The sequence below is a fragment of the Natrix helvetica genome (genome assembly GCF_964273705.1).
Source record: "Natrix helvetica genome assembly, chromosome: 3".
NCBI lineage: Eukaryota > Metazoa > Chordata > Lepidosauria > Squamata > Natricidae > Natrix > Natrix helvetica.
The window spans coordinates 177,226,941-177,251,940 of NC_138549.1; the positions used below are offsets into that span (position 1 = coordinate 177,226,941).

General features: G+C 47.6%; 1 protein-coding gene across 2 annotated transcripts in view; it reads left to right on the top strand.

Annotated features, from left to right (window-relative positions):
• TGM2 (transglutaminase 2) overlaps positions 1 to 25,000 on the top strand; it is a 68,634-nt gene that overhangs the window by 27,321 nt on the left and 16,313 nt on the right. For both annotated transcript variants that reach the window (XR_014174965.1, XM_081948099.1), the window contains exons 5-10: positions 11,383 to 11,511; positions 12,214 to 12,391; positions 15,226 to 15,361; positions 21,107 to 21,210; positions 22,713 to 22,952; positions 24,298 to 24,567. Coding sequence is in view for 1 of the 2 variants with exons in the window: in XM_081948099.1 (XP_081804225.1) it covers positions 11,383 to 11,511; positions 12,214 to 12,391; positions 15,226 to 15,361; positions 21,107 to 21,210; positions 22,713 to 22,952; positions 24,298 to 24,567 (1,057 nt within the window). In the remaining variant the exon portion in view is untranslated. The remainder of the gene's footprint in view (positions 1 to 11,382; positions 11,512 to 12,213; positions 12,392 to 15,225; positions 15,362 to 21,106; positions 21,211 to 22,712; positions 22,953 to 24,297; positions 24,568 to 25,000) is intronic.

The following is a 25,000-nucleotide window of genomic DNA, read 5'->3' on the forward strand; positions in this document are numbered from 1 at the left end:
TAAAACGGGGGTGGAATTGAAAAATGTTAGCAACCGGTTCTCTGCCCGATTGCTGGGTGGGCGTGGCCTTCTTTTCTCCAGACTGGCCAAACCCAAATCCTGCAACTGTCCTGCATATATTTTTGTCTCCAGGCCTTTAATCTCCTTAGTTGCTCTTCTGTGCACTTTTTCCAAAGTCTCAACATCTGTTTTGTAATGTGGGGACCAAAATCAGTTGCAGTGTTCCAGGTGTGGCCTTACTAAGGCTTTAAAAAGCGGTACTAACACTTCATCTGATCTTGTTTCTATGCCTCTTTTATCCTGCGAGTTGAAGTTCACAAGTTTTACAGTAGCTAAAGTTAACCGTCCCTGGTCACATCTGCTCTGCCTACAGTGGTAGATGTAGAAGGAAAAAACGAGGTTGTCAGGACATGTCTGTAACATTGATCGTTATGCTGGTTTATTCCTTTCACTATTGTTGATTTGTTGGGAGTAGGTGGTATATAAATTCAATTAAAAGGGTAGGAAAGATAAGTTAAGATATATTAAGTATATACAATATAATATAGGCAATACGATTGTCTGATATAAGTGGCTAAATATGAATAATTAAGGACTTGTACATGAAAAAGAGTAAGAAACAAGGTGACCAAAAATGTAAAATCGGAATGTATAGCAGGGGAAATAATAACTGTTAAGATTCACCGATATATAAACTGCTATAAGGCGAAACGTTTAGTTCCTGTGTTGTTTCGAGTTATGTCTTTGTTGATGTGTTTAAGTGTTTAAAATAAAAAATCTAAAATGAATAAATAAATTCAATTAATCATTATTATGTGTCAGCCAGATGTTGGGGCTGGATTTGGCATTTTTGTCTACTTATAAGAATCCTTCCCCAGGACCTAAGATGGGCAGATGTGGATGTTTGACAATGTTACAGGTCTCCTCGCAGGATATCAGCTGTTCTGAGTTAAGCTGCCTTTTTCAATTGACTGATGGCCAATTTGCCAATGCCGATGACGTTCCAGTGGTGCTCCAGATGTTTTAGGATTTCACCCAAGGCTCCTATCACTATTGGTCCTACCTGTGCTTTCTTTTTCTATTTCTATTTGCAGATCTTTGTATTTCGTGATCTTCTCCAGTTCTCCTCTCTTATTCTGCTGTCTCCACGTTCTGTCACGTCCGCCATCCAGATTTTTTGTCATTCTTATTGACAATTGTTAAGTGTGGGTTGGCCTATCTGTTGGAGTTCTACAGTCCCAGAAGAATTTAGCTTCTTCATTTTCTACGACTTTCTCCGTTTTATGGCCCCACCAGTTCTCGCTTGCAGGCAAAGGATATTCCTTTCCGATCTTCCAGTGCAGCATTGTTGCTACTTCCTCGTGACGTTGTTTGTAGTCAGTCTGGGTGATCTTCTAACAGCTGCTAACCAGGCGGTCCATGTTTCTTTGACAGCATTATGCTGTCTGTTGCTGTCTTCTCCATTCTGACTTTGTATACATTTGTTCTTAGGGCTTTGTTCTTGTGCAACCAGAATTTATCCCACCGCCTCTTTCGGTTTTCTCTGCTATTTTTTTAAATGTACTGGCCGTGCAATGCTTTGACTTCCCATGCCACCTTTCCCTTCTTCGTTTATTCTTTCTTGTAGGCCGGTTTAATTTTATCGGTACTCAATAGACCTCTCTATTCTACTAGTTTACGTGCATCTTTTTCACTATCCATTGGATATCCTTCTGTTGGAAGAAAAATCCACCTGGGCTCAGTTCCAAGTGGGGAGAAAGACACTAGAAACATGGAGGCTGAATTGGAAAGATGGTTTATGGATGGACGGGACCACATGAGTTTTGAGGTTGAAGACATGGAGTCTTCAAACTCAACCCTAGGCAGCTGAATGCATGGAGTGGAGAGTCAGAGGCATTTATACCCTCTCTTGGGCCTTGCCCTTGAGCCTCCTGTTCCTGTGCAAGAAATGTATTCTATTGGTTTTTCTGACTCCCAGGGGGCTATGCAGGGGTCATAGCTGAAGTTGTCTGAGATACATTTGGTTGAACCTTGCTGAGTGATGCAGTGAAGGAGTTTAGTTGTGAGCTCTGCTGATAGATAATCCTATGAGGTCCTGAGGGGCCATGTCTTAATCCCACCACCCTGGAGCTGAAGGCCTTATGTCTTATAGATGGGCTGGCCCAGTCCTGCTGGGGCTATTAAGAAAGGTGGGGGCTGCTTCCCAAGAGCCTGGTTCTTCTTTAGGAAAACATAACATTCTGCTTTTTTAAAATATTTTCCAAAATATTTCATTCCTCTAGGAGAGGGGTGGGTGTGCTAACTTTCTACACTTCCAGTGCCCTCGTTTATTTCTTCAAGCATCTCATGCGCTTGCAAGGTTCCACACGCACCGATTTCGCTTGGTCAGATGTCTATCAAGGTCGTTGCCAGGATGGAGGGCCTGATTCCTTGTCATTATTTTCCTCTCCTTCCTAGCGGGGCCTTTGAGTTCTGCTGGAGTCCACTATTCCAGCTGTGTGTCTAATGACCGGAATTTCCTAAGTATTCATTGCCTTGCTGGTATTTCCTCCACTGAGTTTGGATTTTAAGATCTTCTTCAGTCTCTTGATCTGCTCCACTTCTGAGCAGTTCCTTGACTTCACTGGGCTTGAGGTTGTCAGTTTGAAGGATGCTCAGGTACAAATAACATTTCATGTTATTTCTGTAGGTCATCTTGATTGCTTTAATTTTTACTATTTTTCCCTGTCTGATGATACGTTTGTCCAGTCCAAACTCCATTGCAATATCTTGGCTGCACGTATGGACAGTAACAGAATAGCAAAGTGGGAAGGGACCTTGTAGGTCATCTAGTCCACCCCCCCCCACCCAACATCTGCCTGACAGATGGCAGTCCAGTCTCTTCTTGAAAGCCTCCAGGAATGAAGCTCCCACAACTTCCGAAGGCAACTTCTGTTCCATGGGTGGATTGTTCTCACTGTCAGAAAATTCCTCCTTATTTCCAGGTTGAATCTCTCCTTGGTCAGTTTCTATCCATTTATTCCTTGTCTGGCCTTGGGGTGCCTTGGAAAACACCATGACCCCCTCCTCTTTGTGGCAGCCCCTCCAATATTGGAAGATGCTCTCCTGTCTCCCCTGGTCCTTCTCTTCATTAGACTAGCCAGGCCCAGTTCCTGCAACTGTTCTTCATATGTTTTAGTTTCCCCTCATCATCCTAGTTGCTCTTCTCTGCACTTTTTCTAGAGTCTCAACATCTTTTTTATAGTGTGGTGACCAAAACTGGATGCACTACTCTAGTGTGGCCTTACTAAGGCTTTATAGAGTGGTAGTAGTACCTCCCCTGATCTTGATTGTATCCCTCTGTTAATGCAGTTTAGAATTGCATTGGTTTTTTTTGGCTGCTGCTGCACACAGCTGGCTCCTGTTTAACTAGTTGTCCATTAAGGCTCCAAGATCCTCTCACAGTCACTGCTATTAAGCCTGGTTTCACCCAGTTTATACGCGTGCTTTTGGTTTTTCTTGCCTAAGTGTAAGACTTTACATTTCTCTACTTTGAATTGCATTTTGTGAGACAGGGCCCAGGGTTCAAGTCTGTCCAGATCCACCTGGATCTTGAGCCTATCTTCTAGGGCCAGGATGGCAAACCTATGGCACGCCTGCCACAGGTGGCACACGGAGACATTTGTCAGGCGTTGCCCTGTCAGCTGGCCAGTGCACAGGTGCGCGCTGCCCAGTTCATCCATTTTTAAAGCCATTTTTCGCCCTCCCCAGGCTCCAGAGGCTTTATAGGAGCCTGGGGAGGGCAAAAAGAGCCTCCCCCGCCCCCCTGAAGTTCAGAAATCCAGTTTGTCCATAAGGCCGTTTTTAGTCCTCCAGAGCTTTCAGGGACCTTCAGGAGGCTTCCCCGAAGCCTCCGGAGGGCAAAAAACGGCCCTATGAGCAAACCGGAAGTCCGTTCCTGAACTTCCTGTTTGACCATAGGGCCGTTTTTTTGTGCTCCGGAGGCTTCAGGGAAGCTCCTGAAGCCTCCGGAGGGCCTCCAGGGGGGCAGGGGGGCTGGTTTCGCCCTCCCCAGGCTCCTATAAAGCCTCTGGAGCCTGGGGAGGGCGAAAAAGCATGCAAAAAATGGGGGGAGCGCCTGTTATGTGGCATTCGCACTGTGGGGGTGGTTGTGCATTGCATTATGGGTGCGGCACACCCACGCACGACCCCCCCCTATGCTCCCTTCCCCCTTATGGCACGCGAGCCAAGAAAGGTTCTCCATCACTGTTCTAAGGTGTTATTAGCTATTCCTAACAGTTTAGTATCATCTGCAAATTTGGTCCGTTCCCCTTCTATTCCCTCCTCTAAGTCATTTATGAAGATATTGAAGAGTGTTTGGCAGCAATTCTATTTCAGGTCATGTTTTTCCATACAGTTCTCTCATTGTTTCATGGTGGCTGAGGGATTCTGGGAGTTGTAGTCCACCCGTGGTGGCTGGGGGGATTATGGGAGTTGTAGTCCACACCTGATGAGATGGACTATAATTAGGTGGATCACAAGAGGGAGGAGGGAGTAGAGGCATCTCAGCCCGGATATCCCATGTGAGAGAAAGAGGCTGAAGACAGCCCCTCCTCAGTAGTTCCCAGAGTAGATTGCAGGTGCAGATAGTTGTGTGTGTACTCTGGCACGATTTTGCCTAAAGGTGTGAAACAATAAAGAACTCCTCGGCAGGGAAGAATTACAGGTTGTCATTCTTGGTTGAGGGCTTGTCAGCTGCCCAGATTTCCATCTTGTGCTGGAACAAAGGCAGAGCTTTTCCTGCTTGTTGTGTACCTTGGCAACAGACACCCGCAAGGGTTCAGTCTGCCTGACCTCACAGGCCAACCTGTGGCTTCTTCTCAGCCTGTATTTTGAAAGCTGCTAAAATGTTTCTCCAGGCTCTGGGAGACCACCAGTTTTTCCTACTTAACTGGATCCAGAATCAGAAGATGTAAATTGCATTTCAGGTCCCCCGGAGTATCCTTTTATTAGGGGTAGTCAGCTTCCCCCCAAAAACCCTGCCCCCTCCCCAAGTGAGACCAACGTAGCTGGCTGTCCCACCAAAGAGCCCAGGTCAGGACTGGCTGTTACAAGATGTTCCGTCCGAGAGAGAGAGAGAGAGACCCTGGTGTCCAGTGAAATTCCTCTTGTAAAAAAGGTACATCAACTTCAAAAAGAGCGTTTGTGCATTTAGTAGCCTCGCCAAGGTTTAAGGGTGGGAGGAGAAGGGACAGATTCATAAACAGGCATTTCTGGCGAGTCTGAGGTTTGTAGCAGGAAGTTTAGATGTTCTTGCAGACATTTGGCGCTCAGTCCTAGTTTTCTGGAAGGGCCAGTCAATGCACGAGCCATTTTTAAAAGCCTCTGAATCCCCCCCTTAAATTTCATCCCCAGCTAATAAAAAAGTCACTGAAAGGTCCTTTCGTAGCCAGAGATAATCCTATAAAGGGAGCTTTGCACTTTATTTATTTTTTTTATTCACTTGGGTGACCTCTCAGTGGAAATACTGACAGGAGGAGGAATAGGAGGAGGAGGGGAAGAGGGGGAGAGAGAGAAGAGGAGGAGGAGGAGGGGAGGGGAGAGGAGAGGAGGGGTAGAGGGAGAAGAGGAGGGAGAGGAGAGAGGAGGAGAAGGAGGAGAGGAAGAGGGGGAAAGAGAGAAGAGAAGGAAGAGGAGGGGAGGGGAGAGGAGAGGAGGGGTAGAGGGAGAAGAGGAGGGAGAGGAGAGAGGAGGAGAAGGAGGAGAGGAAGAGGGGGAAAGAGAGAAGAGGAGGGAGAGGAGAGGAGGAGGAGGAGGAGAGGAAGAGGGGGAGAGGGAGAAGAGAAGGAGGAGGAGGGGAGGGGAGAGGAGAGGAGGGGTAGAGGGAGAAGCAGAGGAAGAGGAGGGAGAGGAGGGAGAGGAGAGGAGGAGGAGGAGGAGAGGAAGAGGGGGAGAGGGAGAAGAGAAGGAGGAGAAGGAGAGGAAGAGGGGGAGAGGGAGAAGAGAAGGAGGAGGGGAAGAGGGGGAGTGGGAGAAGAGGAGGAGGAAGAGGAGAGGAAAAGGGGAAGAGGGAGAACAGGAGGAGGAAGAGGAGAGGAAGAGGGGAAGAGGGAGAACAGGAAGAGGAGGAGGGAGGAGAGGGGGAGGGGAGAGAAAGAGGAGGAGGAGAGGAAGAGGGGGAGAGGGAGAACAGGAGGAGGAGGGAGAGGAGTGTAGGAAGTCAGCACCCACTCCTCTCCTAGAAAAAGGAAATATTTTAGGAAATATTAAAAGGGAGGCAGAAACTTAGTCGCCCCCCCCCCCACCTCAACTTTGTCAATGGGCCCCTAAGGCTTGAGCCACTCTATTCTACGTAACAAAGATCTACCTCCTTCAGGCAGAGCCATTGGAGGAATCCCAAAGCCCTTTCATTACATCATCACCCAGCAAGAGTCAACCAAGCCTGGGACTCAAAAGACAACTTACAAAGTTACCCCTGCATGGTCCCGTGGGAGTCTGACAACCAATCAGAACACAAGTTCAAATTCAAAGTCCAACAGAGGTTATTAATATCTCTCTCTCTCTCCCGTGTGCCTTTTTGCCCAGGATCTGAAGCCACGTGGTCCTGTCCACCATTAAACCATCTTTCCAAGCAGCCTCCATGTTTCCAGTGTCTTTTTCCCCACTTGGAACTGAATCCAGAAGGACGTTTCTTCCAACAGGAGGAGGGGGAAGAGGGAGAGGAGGAGGAGGAGGAGATGGACAGGAGGAGAGGGGGGAAGGGGAAAGTGAGGAGGAGAGAGGATAAGGAGGAGGAAGAGGAAGAGGAGGAGAAGGGAGGAAATCTTGATTCCCAGAGACAGGATGGACTTTGAATTACCAGGGAACTGGATGTGAAAGCCTTGAACCTACTTAAGGACAGAAAAATCCCACCAGGCTGAAGGACACTCAAAACTCTTTGCATTTGCCACACAAGGCCTAGACAAATATGCGTTTCCTGAAGGATGAATTTCCCTGGAGAGGCTCAGATCTGGGATGCTGGTGGGAAATTCACTCTTTTGTGGAGGAATCCGTGATTCTCAACCTTGGTCACATGAAGATGGATGGAGTTCAACTCCCAGAATTCCCCAGCCAGGATGCTCCTCCTCCTCCTCCTCTGCCCACTCCTCAAAGAAGATGCATGTTCCGTTCCCACAGGACCTCACCTGGCACCTGAGGACTTGCCTGGAGGAGAGTTGGGGGCCTGTTTGAACCCTGGTCTCCAGGCCTTCAGGAATGGTTTTGGTTCTTCTCCTCCATCCCAAAATGCCTCGAAAGTGCTGACACCCCAAGAGTAGAAGTGTCAAGAGCTCACGTACCACATGGCAAACTTGGTCCGAACAAGAGATCCCATTGTCTCCTGCAGGAAATCCACTTCGCTCTATGTTATCTTTTTGCTGTAGGGAACAAAAGGCAGGTGGACTAATATTTTTCTTTCCGGACAAAAGAAAACTTGACTTTGCGCCAGGGAGAACTTGAGGAAGAGCTGGCTTAAAAATGGATCCAGCCAATTGCTCTTCTAATTGGATCCATCAGATCCAGGGAAGCCTAATTTTCATTACTGTAGTAAAAGGGTTAAAATATGAGTAGGATGATATCGCTGCGAGGTGGATCTATAAGCACCTTCTAAGTGGGTCCAGTTCAGAACAAATCATATCGATCTGACTACACCTTAGTCTAGAGGGAACAACAGAAGGGATCTTGGAGGTCTTCTAGTCCAACCCCTGCTCGAGCAAGAGATTCAGACAAATGGCCGTCCAGTCTCTTCTTAAAAGCCTCCAGGGATGAAGCTCCCACAACTTCTGGAGGCAACTTCTGTTCCACTGATTCATTGTTCTAACTGTCATGAAATTTCTCCTCAGTTCTAAGTTGCTTCTCTCCTTGATTAGTTTCCACCCATTGCTTCTTGTCCTACCCTCAGGTGCCTTGGAGAATAGTTTGACTCCCTCTTCTTTGTGGGAACCCCTGAGATATTGGAAGACTGCTATCATGTCTCCCCTAATCCTTTTTTTCATTAAACTAGACATATACCCAGTTCCTGCAACCGTTCTTCATATGTTTTAGTCTCCAGTCCCCTAATCATCTTTGTTGCTCTTCTCTGCACTCTTTCTAGAGTCTCCACATCTTTTCTACATCATGGCAACCAAAACTGGATGCAAATATTCCAAGTGTGGCCTTACCAAGGCATTATAAAGTGGTATTAACCCTTCACGTGATCTTGATTCTCTCCCTCTGTTGCTTCTTGTCTGGCCTTCTGGAGCTTTGGAGAATAGGTGTCCCCCTCTTCTTTGTGATATCCCTTCAACTCTAGGAAGACTGATCTAATCCACAGGTCTCCCTCCTGGACCTTTGACCATTCAACATTTTTGGGAAGGGCTTGGATGTGACCGGGACACACTAAGTCCGCAGATGACACAAGATTAGGAGGAGTGACTAATACTTTTAGACGAGACAGAGAAGTTCCAAAATGTCAAGAGAGGCTTAAAAGTGATCTCAAACAAACAGAAGGAAAGTGAAGGCCCACACCTAGGGAGAGATGTGGGGAAGCAGGACTTGGCAAACCGTATGTGGGGAAGGGGTCGGGTGTCCTTTTTAATCAGGAGTTGAAGTCCAGCTAGCCCTGGGATGCAGCTGCTAAGAAGGCCAGTCCTATTTTTAGATGTATCAACAAGAGCTTGTAGTCCACCATGCGAGAAGGAATTGTCCTACTCTACTTTATTGTATTTTCCTTGACTTGGCTTAGGATTCTGTTTTATTTTTATAGAAACATAAAAACAGAATCGTGGGATGGATTCGTCCAACCCCCATGCCCAAGTTTTTATAGCACTCTGAGCAAATGGCTATCCAATCTTTGCTTGAGCAACTATTTTGTTTATTTTATATTTTATTTTATTCTTTACTGTATTACAGTTATGTTACGTTAGATGGGACGCGGTGGCTCGGTGGCTAAGGCGCTGAGCTTGTCAATCAGAAAGGTCGGCAGTTCAGCGGTTCAAATCCCTAGCACTGCCTAACGGAGTGAGCTCCTGTGACTTGTCCCAGCTTCTGCCAACCTAGCAGTTTGAAAGCACGTAAAAAATGCAAGTAGAAAAATAGGAACCACCTTTGGTGGGAAGGGAACAGCGTTCCATGCTCCTTTGGCATTTAGTCATGCCAGCCACATGACCACGGAGACGTCTTCAGATAGCGCTGGCTCTTCGGCTTTGAAACGGAGATGAGCACCGCCCCCTAGAGGCGAGAACGACTAGCACATATGTGCGAGGGGAACCTTTATCTTTATCTTTATGTTGTGTTGTGTTTGTGTTTGTGTTGTTATTTTTACCGCAGCCTTTGTTCAGGGGTGTTTTTTGTGGCAACTTCTCTGTTGGGCCAACTTCCGTTAGGACTTGAAGCTCCTTGGATGCCCATAAAATACACAACAGGTGGAGCTTTGATCAATAGCATCCTCTCAGCCCCCATCTTGGAACACAGACTCTGGAAGGAAGGGACCTTGGAGGTCCTCTAGCCCAACCCCCTTTCCAAGGCAAGAGTTTCATATACCTCCCCAGTCCAAAGGACCTCCAGTCTATTTCTGGAAACCTCCAGGGATGGAGCACCCACATCGTCTCAACTTTCTTTGTCCAAAGTTTGGGGACTTCCTTACTCAGGGCTACAAGTTGCAGACTTCAACTTGGAGAGATAAGCGCAGCGTGCCAAGATCTCCTGCAGCACCCACAGAGTTGGCACCTCCTGCCTTCCCTCCGTCCATGGTGGAGGAAGTGCCTCCGTTCCTGGCAACGTTTTTGGGCTTCGTGGCCAGGAGGGGATTTGGGGGTGAGGTTGGGCGGGTCCTCCAGGTACATTCCAGGTGACTGAGAACAAAAGGCATCTTGTTGTCGCCAATGGCTTACGAATTGCCAAATATTTGTCGAGTTCCATCCTGCCCCCTCCGGAGGCCCCATTGAAGCCCGTCTGAAGGGAAAACATCCATCATCCTGAGCACACAAAGGGCTTAAAAGGAAATGTATATTTTAGGTGTACCCTTGGCTGCCCTCGCTCTGAGCCCTGCCTAGAAAAGTAGAAAAATTAGAGAAAAAAAGGTTGCCTTGATAGATAGACAGACAGATATAAATCCCACTTACAAAGCTGAGACAAGCAGAATAACAGAGCTGGAAGGGACCTTGGAGATCTTCTAGTCCAACCCCCTGCTCAAGCAGGAAACACTAAACCATTCTGGACAAGGGCCTGTCCAGCCTCTTCTTAAAAACCTCCAGTGATGGAGCACCTACAACGTCTGGTGGCAAGCAGTTCCACTGGTTAATTGTCCTCACTGTTAGGAAGTTTCTCCTTAGTTCCAGGTTGCTCTTCTCCTTGATGAGTTTCCATCCTTTGCTTCTTGTCTTGCTTTTGAGTTCTTTGGATAATAGGTTGACCCCCCCCCTCACTCTTTTCTTTGGGGCAGCCCCTCAAATAAATTTAACAAATAAATAAGTAAATATTAAATAGCAATATTTATTTATTCATTAGATATAGATAGGCAGGAAATAAATTAAACAAATAAATACTTAATAGTTATTTTTATTTATTTATTTATTAGATATAGATAAGTGGCAAATAAATTTAACAAATAAGTAAATGATGAATAGCAATTTTTATTTATTTATTAGATTTAGATAGGTGGCAAATAAACTCTAATTTATTTATTAGATTTAGATTTATTTAGATTGAGATAAATTTAACAAATAAATAAATACTGAAGAGCAATTTGTATTTATTTATTAGATACAGATATTGGCAAATAAATTTAATAAATACATAAATAAATGCTGAATAGCCATTTTTTAAAATGTATTAGATACAGATAGGTGGCAAATTAATTTAACGAACAAATAAATATTGAACAGCAAGTTTTATTTATTTATTGGATTTATTTGACACCCATCTGCCCTTGAGGGGACTCTGAGTGGCTTACAACATTAAAATAAAAGCTATAGGACTGTAACCCATAAATATTTCTAAAAATAATAAAATGGATTTACAACCGATAGTAAAATTACAGTTTTGAAAGGGGGGAAAGAGGGAGCAGGATGTGAAGGGGTGGAGGTGGGGAATAAATAGGCCATGACTTGCCACTGCTCGAAGGAGATCCATGGTGGACTGGAAGGCCATCTTCTGGGGCCAAAGCTCCTGAGGTCTCCAGGCGCAGGATGTTGTCCACCAGAACGAGGCAGAGGACTCATGGCCATGGTTCCTCCTCGTTCTCTGGCTATCGAGGGTTTAACCACAAGGTAAGGACTCCATTGATGCATTGGTGACTAGCTGAGGACCAAGAAACCCCCAGATGTTTCTGCTGAAGGCCACCAGCTCCATCTCACTTCTCTCATCTTCTTGTCTCCCCTGAAATAGTTTGAAGAGGACATTTTGGACATCTGCTTGCAGTTGCTGGACACCAACCCCAAGTTCCTCCTCAATCAAGACAAGGACTGTTCTCGACGCAACAGCCCCGTCTACATCAGCAGGGTGGTGAGCGCCATGGTAAGACCACATGGACCTTTGACCTGCCCTAAAGGAGAAAGGGCGGAATGGATTTCTGGCCCAGGTTGGACATTTCTTGGCAGAGGAGACCAAATTCAGAAAGACCCCACACCTCCTGCATTGAAACCAACAAGGTTTAAAGTTTATCCAAGATCTAACAAGGTGGACCTATTTTGTAAACTTGTTTTATGGCAAACTTGTGTTGAGGGGTCCTTGGTACTTTCTGAGCTTGTTTGTTTTCTTGCAGACATTTCGTTACCAAACTAGGGAACATCATCAGTGCTGGAAGGGAGGGAGGTTTGTGGAGAGGAGGAGGAGGAGGAGGAGGAGGAGGAGGAGGAGGAGGAGGAGGAGGAGGAGGAGGAGGAGGAGGAGGAGGAGGAGGAGGAGGAGGAGGAGGAGGAGGAGGAGGAGGAGGAGAGTGAAGTACTTGATGCTGACCTTGGTTGTTTTCTTGCAGACATTTCGTTACCAAACTAGGGAACATCATCAGTGCTGGAAGGGAGGGAGGTTTGTTGTCAATTTACCCTACTCCCTACTAGAACTGATAAAGTTACCTAGTTTGGTAACAAAAGGTCTGCAAGAGAACATATAAGCTCAGAGAACAAGGACCCCTCAGTTCAACCCCGAACTACAAATATTCTTCTTTCTCTGTTGAAACTTGTGCTGTTTCACACGGAGCTGTTGCTTCCTCGGCTGCAGGTCAACTGCAACGATGACAAAGGCATCCTTTTCGGACGCTGGGACAACCGCTATGACGACGGGATCAGCCCCGTGACCTGGAGTGGGAGTGTGGACATTCTACGGAGGTGGCAGAAGTACGGATGCCAACCAGTTCGATATGGGCAATGCTGGGTCTTCGCTGCAGTGGCCTGCACAGGTGAGAATCCATAACAGGTCGAGAGGCTGCCCAGGTGGTCGCCATCACGGTGGTGCAGCTGGTTGGAGGTAGAAGCCCCAAAAGCTGCTTTTTCCAAAAGTCAACAGGACTTTCTTGGGTTTTTTATTTGATAACATTTTGCTTCTTGTTTGCCACAAAGAAGAGGGAGTCCAACTATTCTCCAAGGCACCTGAGAGTAGAACAAGAAGCAATGGGTGGAAACTAATCAAGGAGAGAAGCAACTTAGAACTGAGGAGAAACTTCCTGACAGTTAAAACAATTAATCAATGGAACAGAAGTTGCCTCCAGAAGTTGTGAATGCCCCAACACTGGAAGTCTTTAAGAAGATGTTGGATAGCCATTTGTCTGAAACGGTATAGGGTTTCCTGCCTAGGCAGGGGGTTGGACTAGAAGGCCTCCAAGGTCCCTTCCAACTCTACTATTGTATTGTATTGTATTGTATTGTATTGTATTGTATTATAGAAGCCTCCGAGGTCCCTTCCAACTCTGGTATTGTATTGTATTCTCACCCAAGAATCTAGTGGGGAGGGAAGGATTTATATTCCTTGTAGACTGTTGGTCATTTGAATTATTTAAGAGAGTCTTTGAGGCCACCTGGAGGTTTGTCTGTGTCCTCAGGGTCACCTGAGTGGTGCAAATGGGTGTGGGGCCTTCTTCAGATCTGCACATGACTCAATGGCATTGTACTGTTTACCCCAAGGACAAAACATCCAGACACAAACCGAGCAACGTGGTACAGGCAGTACAAGGCAGTGAGACATGTGCAGATCTATGCACTGGGAAAACAAAACAACCACTGCACAAACGCATGGCGCGACATAGGAGAACAAACCCATCAGGACAAGATTCATCAGTCCATCTGCATTTAAAAGGCAAAGTCCCCTCTTTTGAAGACAGCAAAGTCCAGCAAAGAGAGGGTTGCTAGTTTGGAAGAGGGGTCAAAGGGGCCATCTGTGTCCAAATTGAACAGACCCTCTCTCGACAGAGGGGGAGGGGTACGACATCATCTATCTCCAGTCTACAAAACGGTCCTCAAAGGATGCAAATGACCAAGGAGTATCAATCCTTCCATTCCCCACCAACCAGTCAGAGCTGAAGAAGCTTCTGGGATGAGAAGCGAAACGTCTTCAAAGGAAAACCAGAAAGTCCAGTTGCCTCTTGCAAACAAAAGCACCTTTGGGGCAACCAGGGCCTGGAGGACGGAGGACCTCCGTAGACTTTTAACTGCAGGCATGATTTTGGAGAAATCCTAATTTCTCTTTGATGCTGAAGTTTCCTCCTCCAGCACGGAGGAAACACAAGAGGCAGGTCATTTAGTGACATTCAAGCTTACAACAGCCCTCTCTCTTCCCCCCACTCCCTCGAAACCCCAAAGTCAGCAACTTTGCAGCAGGGCAGAGGATAAAAGTGCAAGAATTTGTGTTTCATCATTCATCATTTTTCTGCTCTGTTTTTGTAGAAGTGTCGTTATTTCTTATATATATAATGCAACCCCACTTCCCCTTTCATTTGCTCTGTTTCTTTTAAATAATGTAAACCCATTGGTGGGTTTCAATCAATCTGAATAGAGCTGGAAGGGACCTTTGAGGTCATCTAGTCCAACCTCCTGCTCAAGCAAGAGACCCTATGCCATTTCAGGCAAATGGCTGTCCAGCGATGGAGCCCCCACCACTTCTGGTGGCAAGCCGTTCCACTGGTTAATTGTCCTCCCTGTTAGGAAGTTTCTCCTTGGTTCCATGTTGCTTCTCTCCTTGGTCAGTTTCCGTCCGTCGCTTCTTCTGCTGCCTTCTTTGGTTGCTTTGGAGAATAAGTTGACCCCCCCCCCTCTTCTTTGGGGCAGCCCCTCCAATACTGGAAGACTATTCACCCAAACTGGTAGTAAAAAATGCTGTAAATATATATTTTTTAATTCCGAGGATCAGCTGTGCCGCGTGATTTATATTTGCTAGCTCAATCGCGCAGCGCAGCTGTTCCCCCCCCTCTCGCTCCTCTACCGACCTTTGCAGACTCAGCAAAGGCTTCTTAGCGCTTCTGCCGAAGCAACCCAGCAGCAGACCTCAGAGCATTTCCCCCCTGCTAGCAAGTTTCCATTATGGCAACCGAGTCCTTCCTGCCCTCATTTAGTTCCGTTTCTAATTCACCCTGTTTATTCCCCATACTTTCATGTGTCGGTGTGTAGACGTTTGAGTCCCTGACTGACCCAGGATTCTACTTTCCACGCAGCCCCTTTTGTCTCTGAGTTCTGAGTACTTCCCTACCACCTGTGTGATTTACTGCACTGTATCGTGTGGCACACGCTCTCAAAGGTCTAGGGCTGTGATGGCCAACCTGCGTCACGCGTGCCACAGGGGGTACATGTCTCCAGGCACATCAGCCATCAGGTCCAGGGCGCCTGCCGGCCAGCTGATTTTCAATCTTTTGGGGGGGCGGGGATGCCGTTTTCACCCTCCCCGGGCTCCAGGAAAGGGCCCACCAGAAGTTAGGAAACAAGGCAGGCAGCACGCATGAGGGGGCTGTGCACATGTGCGCAGGTGGGCTGGGCGCATTGCATGGTGGGTGCAGGGCAGGTACGGGCACAATTTTGGCCGAGGTTTACAAAAAGGTTCGATCAAAACCTGCCGGAGGCAGAGAGACAAAAGCCGCGCGTTGGGTGCAGGGAAGGGGCTCCAACGTCCGCTGACAACCAGGCCAGCCTAAAAGGCCGGCCGACGCTTTGTCCGGCTTCCCAGAGGGAGGCCGCTGGGGTCGGGGTTATCCTGCCAGGAGGCCGGAGAGAGGCTGAACGTGGTGTTTTCTTCTCCCCGCCTGCCCAGTGCTCCGCTGCCTCGGGGTCCCGACTCGCGTGGTGACCAACTACAACTCTGCCCACGACGCCAACGGGAACTTGACCATTGAGCAATACTTGGACGAGAACGGGAAGCTGCAGAGGGGCAACCGGGAGCTCATCTGGTGAGTGACGGGAGGGAGTGGGAAGGCTCGGGAGACAAACTGCCCCCTCCTCCTCCTCCTCCTCCTCCTCTAGTCCAACTGCACTCCCTGCTGGCACTGATGATGTTCCCTAGTTGGGCCATGAAATGTCTGCAAGGAAACAACCAGGCTCAGAGATCACCAAGGACTGCACAGTCCTCCTTCCTTCTTTCCTTCCTTCCTTCCTTCCTTCCTTCCTTCCTTCCTTCCTTCCTTCCTTCCTTCCTCCCTCCCTCCCTCCCTCCCTCCCTCCCTCCCTCCTCCTCTTTCTCCTTCTCCTCCTCCTCTTCACTCCCTACTGACACTAATGATGTTCCCTAGTTGGGTCATGAAACGTCTGCAAGAAAACAACCCCCAATCCTGTGACTGGCTAGCAAATACTAACACTCTCAACTACCACAAGGCTAACACAACTACACACACACACACACACACACACACACACACACACACACACACACACAAAATCCTCAGTCCTAAAACTCATTCTTTTCTGCAGAAATCCAGTCATACAAGCTGACCCCACATTTCAGGACACGGAGCTTCCGGTCTCGCCTGCGCAACTCCCCCTGTCCTGTCTGTACCGCAGGCGAGATGGGGTGACTCAGCGCTGGGACCTCCCCCCCTTTTCCGCCCCTCCCTCTGCTCACTTCCTCTCTCCCTTTTCTTCCTCCCCCCCCCAGGTTTTGCCGCTTCACCTTTGACCTCAGCACCCTGTTTGCTCAAGGACCCCGCCAACACGTCCGCCTGGTCGATGGGACCCCCAGTCGGAACCCAGAAAAGCATTAATCTTTTTTTCCAGACTCCTGATTGCTAATCTCCCAGTCCTTCATTTTTAATTTCTCCTTCGTGAAAGGGGGAGGACTTGCTGTTCCTTCCCTAAGCAAAAGGCTCTGTTTTCAATTCGCCTATTTATTTACTTATTTGGGTTTTGCCTTTTTACTCATCGCCCGGGGGGGGGGGGTTCTCTTCCCCAAACTGCCTCTTGCCAGCATGATGCTTCCTCAACCATAGAACGGCCCTCCCCCTCCCCAATAACGTCCTTTTGCTCTAAGCGCTTCTAAGGAAATTTCAGGGCTTCTCGGAAATCAGTTCCGTTGTTATTATTATTTTTATAAAATAAGACGCCTCAGGCGAAGCAGAGAGAGCGGATATCCCCAAGGGAGGCCTCTGGCACTGATGTTTGTTGGTTTGTTTGTTTATAAGCAGTCCTCGACTTAGGACAGCAATTGAGCCCAAAATTTCCATGGCAAGCAAGACAGTTTTTAAGTCAGGTTTGCCCCCTTTTACAACCTTTCTTGCCGCCGCTATTAAGTGAGTCACTGCAGTTGTTCATTGAGTCACCCGCTTGTTAAGTGAATCTGATTTCCCCATGGACTCTGCTTGTCAGAAGGTCGCAAACTGGGATCACGTGTCCCTAGGACACGGCGGCCGTCATAAACATAAGTCAGTTGCCAAGCATTTCAATTTGGATCATGTGACCACGGAAATACTGCAATGGTCGTAAGCGTGAAAAACGGTCATAAGTCACTTTTTTCAGCGGCGTTGTAACGCTAGTCACTAAATGAATGGCTGTAAGTCGACATGTCTTTTATGTGTCTATGCCTCCCATCCCTCTCTTCAAAGCCATCGAAATCCTTGTTGGGTCCTAGGATTCCTGATAAAGCATAAATCACACGCTTAGTCCCCAAAACCCTCTTTTATTTCAATGGCTGTGAATTATGTTCATTCACAGCCCATAATGAGTCATGAACAGTTTGTGAAGAGTCCGACAGAAGTCTGCCACAGTCTTTCAGGGTAATGCTGATAAACACCCACCTTTCTCTCCCTTGAAACGCTGCCAGAGACCGAATTGCCAATTAGTTTTGCAAGGCCAACCAGAGCACAGAGTCAAACGGAGCTTCAGAGTTTGAACCGAACAAAACGAACACATTCGCTTCCTGCAAAGGCTCACATCCGTTTGCTCCTCCTTCGTGTCTCATGGGAGGGGCCAATCATTTCCAAGCCTTACTCCCTCATCGCCCCTTTTGTCTTAACTGTTCTTGCTTTCTGGCAGCTCTGCACATGCGCGCACTGGGAAGAGGCTCCCCCTGTTCCTCTGCCTTCCTGATGTCAGATTCCGGAGGCACATAACTGTCAGATGCCCTGGCTCCTCTCGGGCTCCAACGCAGAGCCCTCATCAGAGCCTCCCCCAGACTCCGGAATTGACCCATGTTCCTCCCCAACCTCCTCACGGTCCGACTCGGCTCCGCAGGCCGCCAGTGGACCTCAACAAGCCCAAATACAAAAACATTAAAATGATCAGGAATTAGATGAAACTAGCAAGCCAGTCCATGGGTGGTTTTCACCTCCACCTCTTTCCCCTGAAGCAAAAGGCTTCCAGCCAAGGTCAGCTAATTAAAGTCACAAATTAGCTAAATTGTGAGAAACAAGGAAGAGTTGGGAAATAGGAAAGAGAGTCACACATCATGATCATCTTGCCCAGATCCTCCCGTAACTTGTGTCATTGGCCGAATGACCTCATGGGGCATGGGAGGTGCCATGACCGCCCTTGACCCCTCCAGAGGCTTTGATCCTCTTGGCTTGGATCACTGACCGGCTTAATTGAGCTTTGCAGTCCCCTGGCAGAAGTTGGTGGGAACTCCTTGCGTGGCCACAACCTCCACCGCCTCCCAAATTGTGCAATTTAAGATCATGATTATTATTATGATGGTTGATTGCAGCGTCAGCCAGATGTTCAGACTGGATTTGTCATTTTTGTCCAACAGCTGAGTCCTTCACAAGGACTTGGGGCAGACAGATGTGGCTGTTTGACCGGGTTAGATATGACACAGGGGTGGGTTGCGGCCAGCGTTACTGCTGGTTTGTTGTGAGTGCCATTTTGCGCATGCACATGCAGGGCATGCGCTATGCGTGTGTGCGCAGTTGCTGAAAAAGTGTTCTCCACATGTGTAGAACATTAAAAACAGAGTAAAAACTATGCCGGCAACGGGTGACCAGGGAACTGGTTCGGGGGCGTGGCCAGCCTGCTGTCCCTACCAGTTGGGCAACACAATTTTCCTCCTTTGATGTAAGGTCACAGGACGTGAGCTGTTCCAAGTCAAGCTGCCTTTTGCAATTGACTGATGGTAATTTGGTCAATGCCGATGTTGTTGTTGTTATTGTTGTTGTCTTTGTTTGTTGCATTCCCAGCTGGATGCTCAGACTGGATCTGGCAGTTTTGTCCACCTCTTGAGTGCTTCCCAAGGACCTACAATTGGCAGATGTGGTCATTTGACGATGTTAGAGGTAGACGATAAGCCGTTCTGAGTACAGCTGCTTTTTGCAATTGACTAACAGGGATTTTGTCAATGACGCTGGTGTTCAAGATATGCTCCAGATCAGTGGTGAAATCTAACTTTTTTTTGCCACCGGTTCTGTGGGCGTGGCTTGGTGATGGTGGTGTCATGTGACTGGGTGGGCGTGGCCAACTTTTCAAAGCATTTTTTTCCTACCTATTCGCCCGAATCGACAGGAAAAAATGCTTTAAAAAGTGAAAAAAAGTTTCCAACGGTCACGTGAACCAGCTGCGAGCCAGGCAATTGTCGGAACCTTCTCCCCCCCCCGTTTTTAAAGGATATTTTTTACTACTGGTAGCATTTCACCCCTGCTCCAGATGTTTTAGGATTGCACCCAAGGCACCTCTCCCTATTGGACCTCCCTTTGCTTTCTTTTTCCACAGTCATGAATAAGAGATAATTACGTTTTCCAACTTCATATGTTTGCAACACACAAACACCTTTCCCAACAGTGGTTCAAGATTTGTTGGCTGTGGTTGCTCAGCCAACCGCCCTGAGTCAGGGAGACCATTTTGTTACCGCGTGTCCAGAATTATTATTAGGGTTGATCACACAGCCAGGTGTTTAGACTGGATTTGGCATTTTATCCACCTATCCCGTCCTTCCCAAGGACCTGGCATAGCAGATGTAGCTTAACAATATTAAAGGTGGGCTATAAAATGTTCCAAGTCAAACTGCCATTTGGGTTGACCGATGGGGGTTTTCTCAATATCGATGGTGTTCAAATGGGGTTCCAGATGTTTTAGGATGGAACTCAAGATGCCAGTCCCTATTGGGACATTCCTTGCTTTCTTTGTTGTTTTGTTTCCATTTGTGGGTCTTTGGACTTTGTTATAGTCCCCAGTTCTTTCTCTTCTACTCTGCCGTCTCCAGGTCCTGCCACGTCCACTATCCAGACCTTTTGATTTTTGTCTTTCTTGTCGACAATTGATAAGTCTGGCAGGTGGCTGCTTGTTTGAAGTCTAAAGTCTTCATTTTTCAATGACTTTTATAATCCCAGCAGTTCTCGCTTGCAGGCAAAGGGGGATTTCTTCCAGATCTCCCAGTGCATCCTTGTTGCTACTTTGTCATGCTGTTGTTTGTAGTTGGTCTGGGTGATCTTCTGGCAGCAGCTAACCAGGCAGCCCACGGTTTCTTCCGCTTCTTTGCAGAGGTGGCAGTTGATGTGTGTTGATGTCTTCTCAATTCTGGTTTTGATTGGATTTGTTCTCAGGGCTTCTTGTTGTTGTTATTGTTGTTGTTGTTATTATTATTATGTTAATTTTCGGTGAGATTCACAGCCTTTGGGGCTGGTTGGTAGCCTAACAGCTCGAGTCCTAACCAAGGACCTAGGAACTGTTAAGGCAACGTCGGAGGATATAAGTTCTTCCAAGTAGGGTGGTTTTTTTGTAGAGTCAGAATGTTCAAGTCAGGTAAATTTAGAATTTCCAAATAGCGAGTAGGTAGCCCTTTAGGTATTGCTCCAAGGGCTCCAATTACAATTGGGACAATCCTCGATTTCTTTTTCCACAGTCGCTCAACCTCAATTTGCAAGTCCTGGTATTTTGTGATTTTGTCTTGCTGTTTATCTTCCAATTCGCTCATCACCAGGTATTGCAATGTCAATGAACCAAACTTTTTTCTTTTCAACTATTGTTATGTCAGGTGTGTTGTAGGCCAAGTGCCTGTCAGTCTGGATTCTCAAATCCCACAAGATCTTGACTTTCTCATTCTCTAAAACCTTCTCAGCCTGATGGTCCCAGTGGTTTTTGCTGTACTCAAATCCAAACTTTTGGCACAATTTCCAGTGAATAATCTTAGCAACGCGGTCATGGCGTTTTAGGTAGTCAGTTTGTGAAATTTTGCTGCACCCGCTGATCAAGTGGTCGACTGTCTCATCTTTCTCATTACAGAGGCGACATTTGCTGTTGGTGGTAACATGTTGAATTTTTTGCCTTCATGCAGTTTGTGGCTAAGGCTTGTTCTTGTTCTTCACAGCGGCCAGTTGTTTCGCTGGATTTGGCATTGATTACTAGTCGGGCCCCACCCAGGGGCCCAGGACGTCTTAATAATAATAATAATTACAATTATTATACAATTGTATCACAGCGGCCAGTTTTTTCGCTGGATTTGGCATTGATTACTAGTCGGGCCCCACCCACGAGAACACCTTGTTCTGTAGATGATGAAGAAGGTGCAATGAATCCAGGCCTCCTATCACTGGGAGCCTGGTGGACATTTCCACCCTGTATAACCTCAGAAGGAATGTGGAGGAGGAGGCGGAGGCGGAGGCGGAGGCGGAGGAGGAGGAGGAGGAGGAGGAGGAGGAGGAGGAGGAGGAGGAGGAGGCAGCTGTGCCTGGATCTCCTCAATTGTTCTTTCTCCTTTTCTTGGTCCCTTCTTGACCCAGGAATTATCATTGCTGGGTGGAATGTTGGATGACCCGTCCGGACCTTCCAAGTGGCTATGACGGATGGCAAGCCTTGGACCCAACTCCGCAGGAAAAGAGTGAAGGTAAGTGATGGACAGGTTGTGCTGCCAGGTCTCCCCCTAAAGGCTAAGGGAGGATCTGGGATGGACAGACTGTTACCTGCCAAGTCCTCACTTGGAACACGGCATCCAGCCATGGTGTCCAAAAAGACGTGTGAGACTCTGGAAAGAGTGCAGAAAAGAGCAACAAAGAGGATAAGGAGGCTGGAGGATAACAATGAATAAGAACGTTTGCAGGAACTGGGAATGTCTAGCTTAATGAAAAGAAAGAATAACAGAATAACAGAGATGGAAGAGACCTTTTAGGTCATCTAGTCCAATGAAGTAGGAGACCCTACACACCATTTCTGACCGATGGCAGTCCAGTCTCTTCTTGGAAGCCTCCAGGGATGAAGTTCCCACAACCTCTGAAGGCAACTTCTGTTCCATCTGTTGGTTGTTCTCACTGTCAAAAAGTTCTTCTTTGTTTCTAGGTTTAATCTCTCCTGGATCAGTTTCCATCCATTATTCCTTGTCTGGCCTTCGGATGCTTTGGAAAATAGCTTGATCCCTTCCTCTCTGTGGCAGCCCCTCAAATATTGGAAGATGCTTTCATGTCTCCCCTGGTCCTTCTCTTCCCTAGACCAGCCGTGTCCAGTTCCTGCAACTCTTCTTTATATGTTTCAGCCTCCAGTCCTCTCATCCTCCTGGTTGCTCTTCTCTGCACTCTTTCTAGAGTCTCCACCTCTTTTTTATAGTGGGGGTGACCTAATAGCAGTGTTCCAATATCCCAAGGGTTTCCACAAGAGCGGGTAAATCTATTCTCCAAAGCACCTGAACGCAAGACAAGAAAGAATATATGGAAACTAATCAAGGAGAGAAGACACCTGGAATTAAGGAGAAACTTCCTAACCATGAGGACAATTAACCGTTGGAACAGCTTAAGTTACATTAACAGAGGGATACAATCAAGATCAAGGGAGGTACTAATACCACTCTATAAAGCCCTAGTAAGACCACACCTAGAATCCTGCATCCCGTTTTGATCACCACACTATAAAAGATGTGGAGACTCTAGAAAGAATGCAGAGAAGAGCAACCAGGATGATGAGGGGACTGGAGGCTCAAACATACGATAGACGGTTGCAGGAACTGGGCCTGGCTAGTCTAGGGAAGAGAAGGACATGGGGAGACCGCATAGCAGTCTTCCAATATTTGAGGGGCTGCCACAGAGAGGAGGAAATGGGTCAAGCTATTCGCCAAAGAACCTGAAGGCCAACAAGGAATAATGGATGGAAACTGACCAAGGAGAGATTCAACCTGGAAATAGGGTGAAATTTTCTGACAGGGAGAAGAATCAACTCATGGAAGAGAAGTTGCCTTCAGAAGGGGAGATTCATCACTGGAGGTTTTCAAGAAGAGACTAGACTGCCATCTGTTGGAAATGCTGTAGGGTCTCCTGCTTGGGCGGGGTGGGGGTTGGACTAGATGACCTTCAAGGTCCCTTCCAACCCTGTTCTTCCATGTCCTATGTGCTCCCTCCGCAGGAGTCTACTGCTGTGGGCCAACTCCGGTGAAAGCCGTCAAGGATGGACAACTGGACTTCAAGTACGATGTGAAGTTCGTCTTTGCTGAGGTCAATGCCGAAGTGGCCTACCTGATGCTTCAGAGTGACATGTCCCGCAAGAAGACCATACACCCCACCCTTGTGGGCAAGAATATCAGCACCAAGAGTGTGGGGAAGGACACCAAGGAGGACATCACCCACACCTACAAGCACCTTGAAGGTACTCGGAGGGGCGGTGGGGAAACTGGGTGGGCACCCTTGAGCTCATCCTGGCAGGAAATACGCCGTAATTGAGCTGGGAATTACAATCATGACTCATGCCAATCCTTAAGTGGATTCCCACTTGACCTTTGGGTGGTGGTCGTTTAACTAAATCATGGTCCTTAAGTAAACGCAGCCGTCATTAAGCAAATCCATTTGTCCACCGTGGCTGTATTTCCCCCCCTGCTTTTGTTTTGCTGGAAACCAAGGCCAGATTCTGGCAAAAACCAGCAAAAACATTTTTGTCATTTGCCAAGCAATCATATCACCGTGGGAATGATCATGAGAACTTTGAATCTGCCTGCTTTGAATGTTGCCCTGAAGAGATCCGTTGTAACTTCGAATTGGTGCTAAAGAATCAGTCGTAAATTGAGTACCACCTGTTAACTGTCATGAGAATGTTTAATGGAAGCCCAAATTTTAAGATGTGTGGACTTTAACTCCCAGGGTGGCTGGGGAATCCTGGGAGTTGAAGTCCGGACATCTTAAAGTCTCTGAGGCTGAGAAACATGGGTCTAGTAGTGCTTTTGTTCCACGTTTTGCATATCCACCATCAGAGGCAATGAAACCTCTGCAAGAAAACAACCCAGCTCAGCCTGTAGAGTTTCTTTAGAAATCAGTTGGGTTTTGGCAGCGTCCTCTTCTGACCGAGGGTTCCTGATACAGTAAAAAGCAGACACAGTCCACCAAAACCCTCTTTTTATTTCAACGGCTGTGAATTATGTTCATTCGCAGTCCATAATGAGTCACAAATAGTTTGTAAAGAGTCCATCAGAAGTCTGCCAAAGTCCTTCGGAATAAGGCTGATAACCGCCCACCTTTATCACCCTTGAAACACTGCCAAGGAACTAATTGGCAATTCGCTTTGCAAAGCCACATGGAGCACATTTTCCTCCTTCATGTCCTACTGGAGGGGCCAATGATCTCCAAGCCTTACTCCCGAGTTGCCCCTTTTGTCTTAACTGTTCTTGCCTTCTGGTAGCCCTGCACATGCACACACCGGGAACAGGCTCCCCCTGTTCCTCTGCCTCGCTGCTGTCCGACTGTGGAGGCTCCGGAGGCATCTGATAGCTGCCATGTGGCCCTGGCCCCCTCTCTGCCTCCGACCCAGAGCCCTCGTCCAAGCGTTTCCCAGACTCAGGACTGGCCCATGTTCCTCCCCAACCTCCTTGCTCTCCGAATCTGCTATCAGCTCCACAACAGGTCCCTCCTACCCAAGTGAAGGGAGAGAAGGTGCCCTCTGGGTAGCCCCCTCCCCCAAAAAGGACATTTCCCAGGTTTCTTTGCTCCTCCTTTGGCTGCAGATTCAGAGGAGGAGAGAGCCACCTTTGAGCAGGCGAAGCATGAGAAGAAGCCGGCCCCACAGGAGGAAGGTCTGGCCCTCCGGATCAAGGCTTCCGAGGGGATGAACAACGGCTGCGACTTCGACGTCTTTGTGGTCATCAACAACAACACACCCGAGGAACATCCCTGCCGGCTGAGGATTTCGGCCGCTACCACCAGCTACAACGGGGAGCTGGGCCCCGAATGCGGCTTCAAGGACCTGCTGAACGTCAACCTGGAGCCCAACGCAGGTAGCATCATTCATTCATTTCATTTCATTCATTTATTCGATTTATAAACCGCCCCCTCTCCCCAAGCATCAGCAGAAGGATTCGGGCTTGCAGCTCCAGCTGGGACAAATCAAAACGAAATCCAGAGAGCTGGAAGGAAAGGAGAATGATTTATTCCAAAAAGCCAAGAGATTTGTCCAAGGGGCCAGCTGCAGAAAAATGGGGTTTCATAGGGGAGATTGCCTCGGTTTGGGTCTTGAGGGGTGTTCTGGTTTTAGGGTGGCCCTGGAGGGGTATCAGAGAGCCAGAGAAGGGGTTAATTAAGTCAAGAGAAGTGGAGGGAGTCCCTCTCTTTGAATTGCAAGCATTATAATCATGTTTACATTGTGTTAACCGAGCTTCGTATGTTTGCTTGTGTGTGTTTAAAATTTGACATCCGTGTTTCATTCTCATG